This window comes from Scyliorhinus torazame, chromosome 4, assembly GCF_047496885.1.
Source record: "Scyliorhinus torazame isolate Kashiwa2021f chromosome 4, sScyTor2.1, whole genome shotgun sequence".
In the NCBI taxonomy this organism is placed as follows: domain Eukaryota; kingdom Metazoa; phylum Chordata; class Chondrichthyes; order Carcharhiniformes; family Scyliorhinidae; genus Scyliorhinus; species Scyliorhinus torazame.
Window position 1 is genome coordinate 8,212,385 of NC_092710.1, and position 13,793 is coordinate 8,226,177.

Sequence of the window (13,793 nt, forward strand, 5' to 3'; positions counted from 1 at the left end):
CTCACACAATCTTGCACATTACACACATTTTCACACACATTCTTGTACATTACACACATTCTCACACACAATCTTGTACATTACACACATTCTCACACAATCTTGCACATTACACACATTCTCACACACATTCTTGTACATTACACACATTCTCACACACAATCTTGAACATTACACACATGCTCACACAATCTTGTACATTACACACATTCTCACACAATCTTGTACATTACACACATTCTCACATACAATCTTGTACATTACACACAATCTATCACATTACACACATTCTCACACACATTCTCACACATTCTTGTACATTACACACATGCTCACACAATCTTGTACATTACACACATTCTCACACACAATCTTGTACATTACACACAATCTATCACATTACACACATTCTCACACACATTCACACACAATCTTGTACATTACACACATGCTCACACAATCTTGTACATTACACACATTCTCACACAATCTTGCACATTACACACATTCTCACACACATTCTTGTACATTACACACATTCTCACACACATTCTCACACAATCTTGCACATTTCACACATTCTTGCACATTACACACATTCTCACACAATCTTGTACATTACACACATTCTCACACAATCTTGCACATTACACACATTCTCACACACAATCTTGTACATTACACACATTCTCCCACATTCCTGTACATTACACATTCTCACACAATCTTACACATTACACACATTCTTGTACATTACACACATTCTCACACATTCCTGTCCATTACACATTCTCACACAATCTTGCACATTTCACACATTCTTGCACATTACACACACTCACAAACAATCTTGTACATTACACACATTCTCACACAATCTTGCCATTACACACATTCTCACACAATCTTGCACATTACACACATTCTCACACACATTTGTGTACATTACACACAATCTATCACATTACACACATTCTCACACACATTCTTGTACATTACACACATTCTCACACACAATCTTGTACATTACACACATGCTCACACAATCTTGTACATTACACACATTCTCACACAATCTTGCACATTACACACATTCTCACACACATTCTTGTACATTACACACATTCTCACACACATTCTCACACAATCTTGCACATTTCAAACATTCTTGCACATTACACACATTCTCACACAATCTTGTACATTACACACATTCCCACACAATCTTGCACTATACACACATTCTCACACAATCTTGTACATTACACACATTCTCACACACAATGTTGTACATTACGCACATTCTCACACGATCTTGCACTATACACACATTCTCACACAATCTTGTACATTACACACATTCTCACACAATCTTGCACATTACACACATTCTCACACACAATCTTGTACATTACACACATTCTCACACAATCTTACACATTACACACATTCTCTCACACATTCTTGCACATTACACACATTCTCACACAATCTTGGACATTACACACATTCTCCCACATTGCTGTACATTACACATTCTCACACATTCTTGCACATTTCACACATTCTCACACAATCTTGTACATTACACACATTCTCCCTCATTCCTGTACATTACACATTCTCACACAATCTTTCACATTACACACACAATCATGTACATTACACACATGCTCACACAATCTTGCACATTACAGACATTCTCACACATTCTTGTACATTACACGCATTCTCACACATTCTTGTACATTCCACATATTCTCACAGACAATCTTGTACATTACACACAATCTTGCACATTACCACACATTCTTGCACATTACACACATTCTCACACACAATCTTGCACATTACACACATTCTTACACAATCTTGTACATTACACACATTCTCACACAATCTTGCACATTACACACATACTTGTACATTACACACAATCTTGCACATTATACACATTCTCACACATTCTTGCACATTACACACATTTCACACTCTTCACACACACTCTCACACACATTTCACACACTCTCACAGAATTCACACTCCCACACATTTCACATTCTTGTACATTACACACATTCTCACACACAATCTTGCACATTACACACATTCTCACACACAATCTTGTACATTACACACATTCTCCCACATTCCTGTACATTACACATTCTCACACAATCTTACACATTACACACATTCTTGTACATTACACACATTCTCACACATTCCTGTCCATTACACATTCTCACACAATCTTGCACATTTCACACATTCTTGCACATTACACACACTCACAAACAATCTTGTACATTACACACATTCTCACACAATCTTACACAATCTTGCACATTACACACATTCTCACACACAATCTTTCACATTTCACACATTCTCACACACATTCGTGCACATTACACACATTCTCACACAATCTTGCATATTTCACACATTCTCACACACAATCTTGCACATTTCACACATTCTCACACACAATCTTGGTCATTACACACATTCTCACACACAATCTTGCACTATACACACATTCACACACAATCTTGCACTATACACACATTCTCACACAATCTTGCACATTACACACATTGTCACACAATCTTGTACATTACATACATAATCTTGTACATTACATACATAATATTGTACATTACACACATTCTGACACACATTCTTGCACATTACACACATTCTCACACAATCTTGCACATTACACACATTCTCACACACATTCTTGTACATTACACACATTCTCAAACAGTCTTGCACATTACACATTCTCACACAATCTTACAATTACACACATTCTCACACATTCTTGTACATTACACACATGCTCACACAATCTTGCACATTACACACATTTTCACACACATTCTTGTACATTACACACATTCTCACACACAATCTTGTACATTACACACATTCTCACACAATCTTGCACATTACACACATTCTCACACACATTCTTGTACATTACACACATTCTCACACACAATCTTGAACATTACACACATGCTCACACAATCTTGTACATTACACACATTCTCACACAATCTTGTACATTACACACATTCTCACATACAATCTTGTACATTACACACAATCTATCACATTACACACATTCTCACACACATTCTCACACATTCTTGTACATTACACACATGCTCACACAATCTTGTACATTACACACATTCTCACACACAATCTTGTACATTACACACAATCTATCACATTACACACATTCTCACACACATTCACACACAATCTTGTACATTACACACATGCTCACACAATCTTGTACATTACACACATTCTCACACAATCTTGCACATTACACACATTCTCACACACATTCTTGTACATTACACACATTCTCACACACATTCTCACACAATCTTGCACATTTCACACATTCTTGCACATTACACACATTCTCACACAATCTTGTACATTACACACATTCTCACACAATCTTGCACATTACACACATTCTCACACACAATCTTGTACATTACACACATTCTCCCACATTCCTGTACATTACACATTCTCACACAATCTTACACATTACACACATTCTTGTACATTACACACATTCTCACACATTCCTGTCCATTACACATTCTCACACAATCTTGCACATTTCACACATTCTTGCACATTACACACACTCACAAACAATCTTGTACATTACACACATTCTCACACAATCTTGCCATTACACACATTCTCACACAATCTTGCACATTACACACATTCTCACACACATTTGTGTACATTACACACAATCTATCACATTACACACATTCTCACACACATTCTTGTACATTACACACATTCTCACACACAATCTTGTACATTACACACATGCTCACACAATCTTGTACATTACACACATTCTCACACAATCTTGCACATTACACACATTCTCACACACATTCTTGTACATTACACACATTCTCACACACATTCTCACACAATCTTGCACATTTCAAACATTCTTGCACATTACACACATTCTCACACAATCTTGTACATTACACACATTCCCACACAATCTTGCACTATACACACATTCTCACACAATCTTGTACATTACACACATTCTCACACACAATGTTGTACATTACGCACATTCTCACACGATCTTGCACTATACACACATTCTCACACAATCTTGTACATTACACACATTCTCACACAATCTTGCACATTACACACATTCTCACACACAATCTTGTACATTACACACATTCTCACACAATCTTACACATTACACACATTCTCTCACACATTCTTGCACATTACACACATTCTCACACAATCTTGGACATTACACACATTCTCCCACATTGCTGTACATTACACATTCTCACACATTCTTGCACATTTCACACATTCTCACACAATCTTGTACATTACACACATTCTCCCTCATTCCTGTACATTACACATTCTCACACAATCTTTCACATTACACACACAATCATGTACATTACACACATGCTCACACAATCTTGCACATTACAGACATTCTCACACATTCTTGTACATTACACGCATTCTCACACATTCTTGTACATTCCACATATTCTCACAGACAATCTTGTACATTACACACAATCTTGCACATTACCACACATTCTTGCACATTACACACATTCTCACACACAATCTTGCACATTACACACATTCTTACACAATCTTGTACATTACACACATTCTCACACAATCTTGCACATTACACACATACTTGTACATTACACACAATCTTGCACATTATACACATTCTCACACATTCTTGCACATTACACACATTTCACACTCTTCACACACACTCTCACACACATTTCACACACTCTCACAGAATTCACACTCCCACACATTTCACATTCTTGTACATTACACACATTCTCACACACAATCTTGCACATTACACACATTCTCACACACAATCTTGTACATTACACACATTCTCCCACATTCCTGTACATTACACATTCTCACACAATCTTACACATTACACACATTCTTGTACATTACACACATTCTCACACATTCCTGTCCATTACACATTCTCACACAATCTTGCACATTTCACACATTCTTGCACATTACACACACTCACAAACAATCTTGTACATTACACACATTCTCACACAATCTTACACAATCTTGCACATTACACACATTCTCACACACAATCTTTCACATTTCACACATTCTCACACACATTCGTGCACATTACACACATTCTCACACAATCTTGCATATTTCACACATTCTCACACACAATCTTGCACATTTCACACATTCTCACACACAATCTTGGTCATTACACACATTCTCACACACAATCTTGCACTATACACACATTCACACACAATCTTGCACTATACACACATTCTCACACAATCTTGCACATTACACACATTGTCACACAATCTTGTACATTACATACATAATCTTGTACATTACATACATAATATTGTACATTACACACATTCTGACACACATTCTTGCACATTACACACATTCTCACACAATCTTGCATCTTTCACACATTCTCACACACAATCTTGCACTATACACACATTCTCACACAATCTTACACATTACACACATTCTTGTACATTACACACAATCTTGCACATTACACACATTCTCACACATTCTCGCACATTCTTGCACATTACACACATTTCACAATCTTCTCGCACACTCACACACATTTCACACACTCTCACAGAATTCACACTCCCACACATTTCACACACGAGCACACTCACACATTTCACACACGCACACTCTCACACATTTCACACACTCTTCACACATTTCACACACTCACACATTTCACACACTCACACATTTCACACACTCACACACCTTCTCACACACAACATTCTCACACACACATTCACACACACTCACACACATACAACATTCTCACACATTTCACACACACTAACACACATTTCACACACACTCACACACCTTCTCACACACACAACATTCTCACACACACATTCACACATTTCACACTGTTCACACACATTTCACACACACACAAACATTTCACACATTCTCACACATTAGACACACATTTCATACACAACTCTCACACATTTCACACCCACACACATTTCACACACACTCTTGCACATTTCACACACTCTCACACACACACTCTCACACTCATACACATTCATACGCACCCGCGCACATACAGACACAGTCAATGTTACCTGTCGAATCTCTGAACATCCAGGATTCAGTGCTGACCCCTGCTTGATCTTCACTGCGTTCCCGTGATTGTGTGACGAGTGGGCGATGAACCCGTTTCCGGTTCAGTTCCACGCGTGTCCGATGGGCTGTGGTATCCAGCATCGAGGCATCCTATCAGTAGCGAGAGTCAGGAGAGGTTATCACAGTACTGACCCTCTGACAGTGCGGCACTCACTCAGTACTGACCCTCTGACGGAGCAGCACTCCCTCATTACTGACCCACTGACAGTGCAGCACTCTCTCAGTACTGACCCTCTGACAGTGCAGCACTCCCTCAGCACTGACCCTCTGACAGTGCAGCACTCTCTCAGTACTGACCCTCTGACAGTGCAGCACTCCCTCAGTACTGACCCTCTGACAGTGCAGCACTCCCTCAGTACTGACCCTCCGACAGTGCGGCGCTCCCTCAGTACTGACCCTCTGACAGTGCAGCACTCCCTCAGTACTGACCCTCTGACAGTGCGGCACTCCCTCAGTACTGACCCGCTGACAGTGCAGCACTCCCTCAGTACTGTCCCTCTGACAGTGCAGCACTCCATCAGTACTGACCCTCTGACAGTGCAGCACTCCTTCAGTACTGACCCTCTGACAGTGCAGCACTCCTTCAGTACTGACCCGCTGACAGTGTGGCACTCCCTCAGTACTGACCCTCTGACAGTGCAGCACCCCCTCAGTACTGACCCGCCGACAGTGCGGCACTCCCTCAGTACTGACCCTCTGACAGTGCAGCACTCCCTCAGTACTGACCCTCTGACAGTGCAGCACTCCCTCAGTACTGTCCCTCTGACAGTGCAGCACTCCCTCAGTACTGACCCTCTGACAGTGCGGCACTCCCTCAGTACTGACCCTCTGACAGTGCAGCACTCCCTCAGTACTGACCCTCTGACAGTGCAGCACTCCCTCAGTACTGACCCACTGACAGTGCGGCACTCCCTTAGTACTGACCCTCTGACAGTGCAGCACTCCCTCAGCACTGACCCTCTGACAGTGCAGCACTCCCTCAGTACTGACCCTCCGACAGTGCAGCGCTCCCTCAGTACTGACCCTCTGACAGTGCGGCACTGCCTCAGTACTGACTCTCTGGCAATGCAGCACTCCCTCAGTACTGACCCTCTGTCAGTGCAGCGCTCCCTCAGTACTGACCCTCTGACAGTGCGGCACTCCCTCAGTACTGACCCTCTGACAGTGCAGCACTCCCTCAGTACTGACCCTCTGACAGTGCGGCACTCCCTCAGTACTGACCCTCTGACAGTGCAGCACTCCCTCAGTACTGACCCTCTGACAGTGCAGCTCTCCCTCAGTACTGACCCTCTGACAGTGCGGCACTCCCTCAGTACTGACCCTGTGACAGTGCAGCACTCCCTCAGTACTGACCCTCTGACACTGCAGCTCTCCCTCAGTACTGACGCTCTGACAGTGCGGCACTCCCTCAGTACTGACCCTCTGACAGTGCAGCACGAGCTCAGTCCTGACACTCTGACAGTGCAGCACTCCCTCAGTACTGACCCTCTGACAGTGAAGCGCTCCCTCAGTACTGACCCTCTGACAGTGCGGCACTCCCTCAGTACTGACCCCCTGACAGTGCAGCACTCCCTCAGTACTGACCCTGACAGTGCAGCACTCCCTCAGTACTGACCCTCTGACAGTGCAGCGCTCCCTCAGTACTGACCCTCTGACAGTGCGGCACTCCCTCAGTACTGACCCTCTGACAGTGCAGCACTCCCTCAGTACTGACCCTCTGACTGCGGCACTCCCTCAGCACTGACCCTCTGACAGTGCAGCGCTCCCTCAGTACTGACCCTCTGACAGTGCGGCACTCCCTCAGTACTGACCCCTGACACTGCAGCACTCCCTCAGTACTGACGCTGACAGTGCAGCACTCCCTCAGTACTGACCCTGACAGTGCACCACTCCCTCAGTACTGACGCTGACAGTGCAGCACTCCCTCAGTACTGACCCTCTGACAGTGCAGCACTCCCTCAGTACTGACCCTCTGACAGTGCAGCACTCCCTCAGTACTGACCCTCTGACAGTGCAGCACTCCCTCAATACTGACCCTCTGACAGTGCGGCGCTCCCTCAGTACTGACCCTCTGACAGTGCGGCACTCCTCAGTACTGACCCTCTGACAGTGCAGCACTCCCTCAGTACTGACCCTCTGACAGTGCAGCACTCCCTCAGTACTGACCCTCTGACAGTGCAGCACTCCCTCAGTACTGACCCTCTGACAGTGCGGCACTCCCTCAGTACTGACCCTCTGACAGTGCAGCACTCCCTCAGTACTGACCCTCTGACAGTGCAGCACTCCCTCAGTACTGACCCACTGACAGTGCGGCACTCCCTCAGTACTGACCCTCTGACAGTGCGGCACTCCCTCAGTACTGACCCTCTGACAGTGCGGCACTCCCTCAGTACTGACCCACTGACAGTGCGACACTCCCTCAGTACTGACCCTCTGACAGTGCGGCACTCCCTCAGTACTGACCCTCTGACAGTGCGGCACTCCCTCAGTACTGACCCTCTGACAGTGCAGCACTCCCTCAGTACTGACCCTCTGACAGTGCAGCACTCCCTCAGTACTGACCCTCTGACAGTGCGGCTCTCCCTCAGTACTGACCCTCTGACAGTGCGGCACTCCCTCAGTACTGACCCTCTGACAGTGCGGCACTCCCTCAGTACTGACCCTCTGACAGTGCGGCACTCCCTCAGTACTGACCCTCTGACAGTGCGGCACTCCCTCAGTACTGACCCTCTGACAGTGCGGCACTCCCTCAGTACTGACCCTCTGACAGTGCGGCACTCCCTCAGTACTGACCCTCTGACAGTGCAGCACTCCCTCAGTACTGACCTTCTGACAGTGCAGCACTCCCTCAGTACTGACCCTCTGACAGTGCGGCACTCCCTCAGTACTGACCCTCTGACAGTGCGGCACTCCCTCAGTACTGACCCTCTGACAGTGCGGCACTCCCTCAGTACTGACCCTCTGACAGTGCGGCACTCCCTCAGTACTGACCCTCTGACAGTGCGGCACTCCCTCAGTACTGACCCTCTGACAGTGCGGCACTCCCTCAGTACTGACCCTCTGACAGTGCGGCACTCCCTCAGTACTGAGCCTCTGACAGTCACTCACCTCCAGGAATGAGAAATCGATGCTCTCTGGTTTTGTACTATCCTCGGGAGGTACATCTTGTGTTCCGGCTGCTCGGGGAGTCTCTGCTTCCAGCACAGGCCCTTCAGCTGCGCTGCCCGTTTCCGCAGCAACGGGCAGGCCTGCAGCCTCAGTCTCACTGCAATCAGTGGTAACTCCATTCAGCTCCAGGGCAGGAGGAGCCGCTGCCGGCTCATCTGATGACACAGACTCTGTCCTGAAACAGAGGATGTTCAGAGTGAGCAGCAGGCCAGGAGACTATCAGCAGAGAGACTCCCTCATCAAACAGGGTCCCTGACGGAGAGACTCCCTCTTTAAACAGGGTCCCTGACGGAGAGACTCCCTCTTTAAACAGGGTCCCTGACGGAGAGACTCCCTCTTTAATCAGGGTCCCTGACAGAGAGACTCCCTCTTTAAACAGGGTCCCTGACGGAGAGTCTCCCTCTTTAAACACTGTCCCTGACGGAGAGACTCCCTCTTTAAACAGGGTCCCTGACGGAGAGACTCCCTCTTTAAACACTGTCCCTGACGGAGAGACTCCCTCTTTAAACACTGTCCCTGACAGAGAGACTCCCTCTTTAAACAGGGTCCCTGACGGAGAGACTCCCTCTTTAAACAGGGTCCCTGACGGAGAGACTCCCTCTTTAATCAGGGTCCCTGACAGAGAGACTCCCTCTTTAAACAGGGTCCCTGACGGAGAGTCTCCCTCTTTAAACACTGTCCCTGACGGAGAGACTCCCTCTTTAAACAGGGTCCCTGACGGAGAGACTCCCTCTTTAAACACTGTCCCTGACGGAGAGACTCCCTCTTTAAACACTGTCCCTGACGGAGAGACTCCCTCTTTAAACAGGGTCCCTGACGGAGAGACTCCCTCTTTAAACAGGATCCCTGACGGAGAGACTCCCTCTTCAAACAGGGTCCCTGGCAGAGAGACTCCCTCTTTAAACACTGTCCCTGACAGAGAGACTCCCTCTTTAAACAGGGACCCTGACGGAGAGACTCCCTCTTTAAACACTGTCCCTGACGGAGAGACTCCCTCTTTAAACAGGGTCCCTGACGGAGAGACTCCCTCTTTAAACAGTGTCCCTAACGGAGCGACTCCCTCTTTAAACACTGTCCCTGACGGAGAGACTCCCTCTTTAAACACTGTCCCTGACGGAGAGACTCCCTCTTTAAACAGGGTCCCTGACGGAGAGACTCCCTCTTTAAACAGGGTCCCTGACGGAGAGACTCCCTCTTTAAACAGGGTCCCTGACGGAGAGACTCCCTCTTTAAACACTGTCCCTGACGGAGAGACTCCCTCTTTAAACAGGGTCCCTGACGGAGAGACTCCCTCTTTAAACAGGGTCCCTGACGGAGAGACTCCCTCTTTAAACAGGGTCCCTGACGGAGAGACTCCCTCTTTAAACACTGTCCCTGACGGAGAGACTCCCTCTTTAAACAGGGTCCCTGACGGAGAGACTCCCTCTTTAAACACTGTCCCTGACGGAGAGACTCCCTCTTTAAACAGGGTCCCTGACGGAGATACTCCCTCTTTAAACAGGCTCCCTGACGGAAAGACTCCCTCTTTAAACAGGGTCCCTGACGGAGAGACTCCCTCTTTAAACAGGGTCCCTGACGGAGAGACTCCCTCTTTAAACAGGGTCACTGACGGAGACACTCCCTCTTTAAACAGGGTCACTGACGGAGAGACCCCCTCTTTACACACTGTACCTGACGGAGAGACTCCCTCTTTAAACAGGGTCCCTGACGGAGACACTCCCTCTTTAAACAGGGTCACTGACGGAGAGACCCCCTCTTTACACACTGTACCTGACGGAGAGACTGCCTCTTTAAACAGGGTCCCTGACGGAGAGACTCCCTCTTTAAACAGGGTCCCTGACGGAGAGTCTCCCTCTTTAAACAGGGTCCCTGACGGAGAGACTCCCTCTTTAAACAGGGTCCCTGACGGAGAGACTCCCTCTTTAAACAGGGTCCCTGACGGAGAGATTCCCTCTTTAAACAGGGACCCTGGCGGAGAGACTCCCTCTTTAAACAGGGTCCCTGACGGAGAGATTCCCTCTTTAAACAGTGTCCCTGACGGAGAGACTCCCTCTTTAAACAGGGACCCTGGCGGAGAGACTCCCTCTTTAAACAGGGTCCCTGACGGAGAGACACCCTCTTTAACCACTGTCCCTGACGGAGAGACTCCCTCTTTAAACAGGGTCCCTGACGGAGAGACTCCCTCTTTAAACAGGGACCCTGGCGGAGAGACTCCCTCTTTAAACAGGGTCCCTGACGGAGAGACACCCTCTTTAAACACTGTCCCTGACGGAGAGACTCCCTCTTTAAACAGGGTCCCTGACGGAGAGACTCCCTCTTTAAACAGGGACCCTGGCGGAGAGACACCCTCTTTAAACACTGTCCCTGACGGAGAGACTCCCTCTTTAAACAGGGTCCCTGACGGAGAGACTCCCTCTTTAAACAGGGTCCCTGACGGAGAGACTCCCTCTTTAAACACTGTCCCTGACGGAGAGACCCCCTCTTTAAACAGTGTCCCTGACGGAGAGACTCCCTCTTTAAACAGGGTCCCTGACGGAGAGACTCCCTCTTTAAACACTGTCCCTGACGGAGAGACCCCCTCTTTAAACAGGGTCCCTGACGGAGAGACTCCCTCTTTAAACAGGGTCCCTGACGGAGAGACTCCCTCTTTAAACACTGTCCCTGACGGAGAGACTCCCTCTTTAAACAGGGTCCCTGACGGAGAGACTCCCTCTTTAAACAGGGTCCCTGACGGAGAGACTCCCTCTTTAAACAGGGTCCCTGACGGAGAGACTCCCTCTTTAAACACTGTCCCTGACGGAGAGACTCCCTCTTTAAACAGGGTCCCTGACGGAGAGACTCCCTCTTTAAACAGGATCCCTGACGGAGAGACTCCCTCTTTAAACAGGGTCCCTGACGGAGAGACTCCCTCTTTAAACAGGGTCCCTGACGGAGAGACTCCCTCTTTAAACAGGGTCCCTGACGGAGAGACTCCCTCTTTAAACAGGGTCCCTGACGGAGAGACTCCCTCTTTAAACAGGATCCCTGACGGAGAGACTCCCTCTTTAAACAGGGTCCCTGACGGAGAGACTCCCTCTTTAAACAGGGTCCCTGACGGAGAGACTCCCTCTTTAAACAGGGTCCCTGACAGAGAGACTCCCTCTTTAAACACTGTCCCTGACAGAGAGACTCCCTCTTTAAACACTGTCCCTGACGGAGAGACTCCCTCTTTAAACACTTTCCCTGACGGAGAGACTCCCTCTTTAAACAGGGTCCCTGACGGAGAGACTCCCTCTTTAAACAGGTTCCCTGACGGAGAGACTCCCTCTTTAAACACTTTCCCTGACGGAGAGACTCCCTCTTTAAACAGGGTCCCTGACGGAGAGACTCCCTCTTTAAACACTGTCCCTGACGGAGAGACCCCCTCTTTAAACAGGGTCCCTGACGGAGAGACTCCCTCTTTAAACACTGTCCCTGACGGAGAGACTCCCTCTTTAAACAGGGTCCCTGACGGAGAGACTCCCTCTTTAAACACTGTCCCTGACGGAGAGACTCCCTCTTTAAACACTGTCCCTGACGGAGAGACACCCTCTTTCAACACTGACCCTGACGGAGAGACTCCCTCTTTAAACAGGGTACCTGACGGAGAGACTCCCTCTTTAAACAAGGTCCCTGACAGAGAGACTCCCTCTTTAAACAGGGTCCCTGACCGAGAGACTCCCTCTTTAAACAGGGTCCCTGACGGAGAGACTCCCTCTTTAAACACTTTCCCTGACGGAGAGACTCCCTCTTTAAACAGGGTCCCTGACGGAGAGACTCCCTCTTTAAACAGGTTCCCTGACGGAGAGACTCCCTCTTTAAACACTTTCCCTGACGGAGAGACTCCCTCTTTAAACAGGGTCCCTGACGGAGAGACTCCCTCTTTAAACACTGTCCCTGACGGAGAGACCCCCTCTTTAAACAGGGTCCCTGACGGAGAGACTCCCTCTTTAAACAGGGTCCCTGACGGAGAGACTCCCTCTTTAAACACTGTCCCTGACGGTGAGACTCCCTCTTTAAACAGGGTCCCTGACGGAGAGACTCCCTCTTTAAACAGGGTCCCTGACGGAGAGACTCCCTCTTTAAACAGGGTCCCTGACGGAGAGACTCCCTCTTTAAACACTGTCCCTGACGGAGAGACTCCCTCTTTAAACAGGGTCCCTGACGGAGAGACTCCCTCTTTAAACAGGGTCCCTGACGGAGAGACTCCCTCTTTAAACAGGGTCCCTGACGGAGAGACTCCCTCTTTAAACAGGGTCCCTGACGGAGAGACTCCCTCTTTA

General features: G+C 47.3%; 1 protein-coding gene across 1 annotated transcript in view; it reads right to left on the bottom strand.

Moving 5' to 3' along the window:
* Positions 1–6,213: 6,213 nt before the first annotated feature.
* Positions 6,214–13,793, bottom strand: part of LOC140411276 (uncharacterized) — a 291,683-nt gene continuing 284,103 nt past the window's right edge. Inside the window, exons 9-10 of the mRNA XM_072500398.1 lie at positions 9,433–9,667; positions 6,214–6,414 (exon numbers count right to left, since the gene is read on the bottom strand). Coding sequence (XP_072356499.1) covers positions 6,214–6,414; positions 9,433–9,667 — 436 coding nt within the window. The remainder of the gene's footprint in view (positions 6,415–9,432; positions 9,668–13,793) is intronic.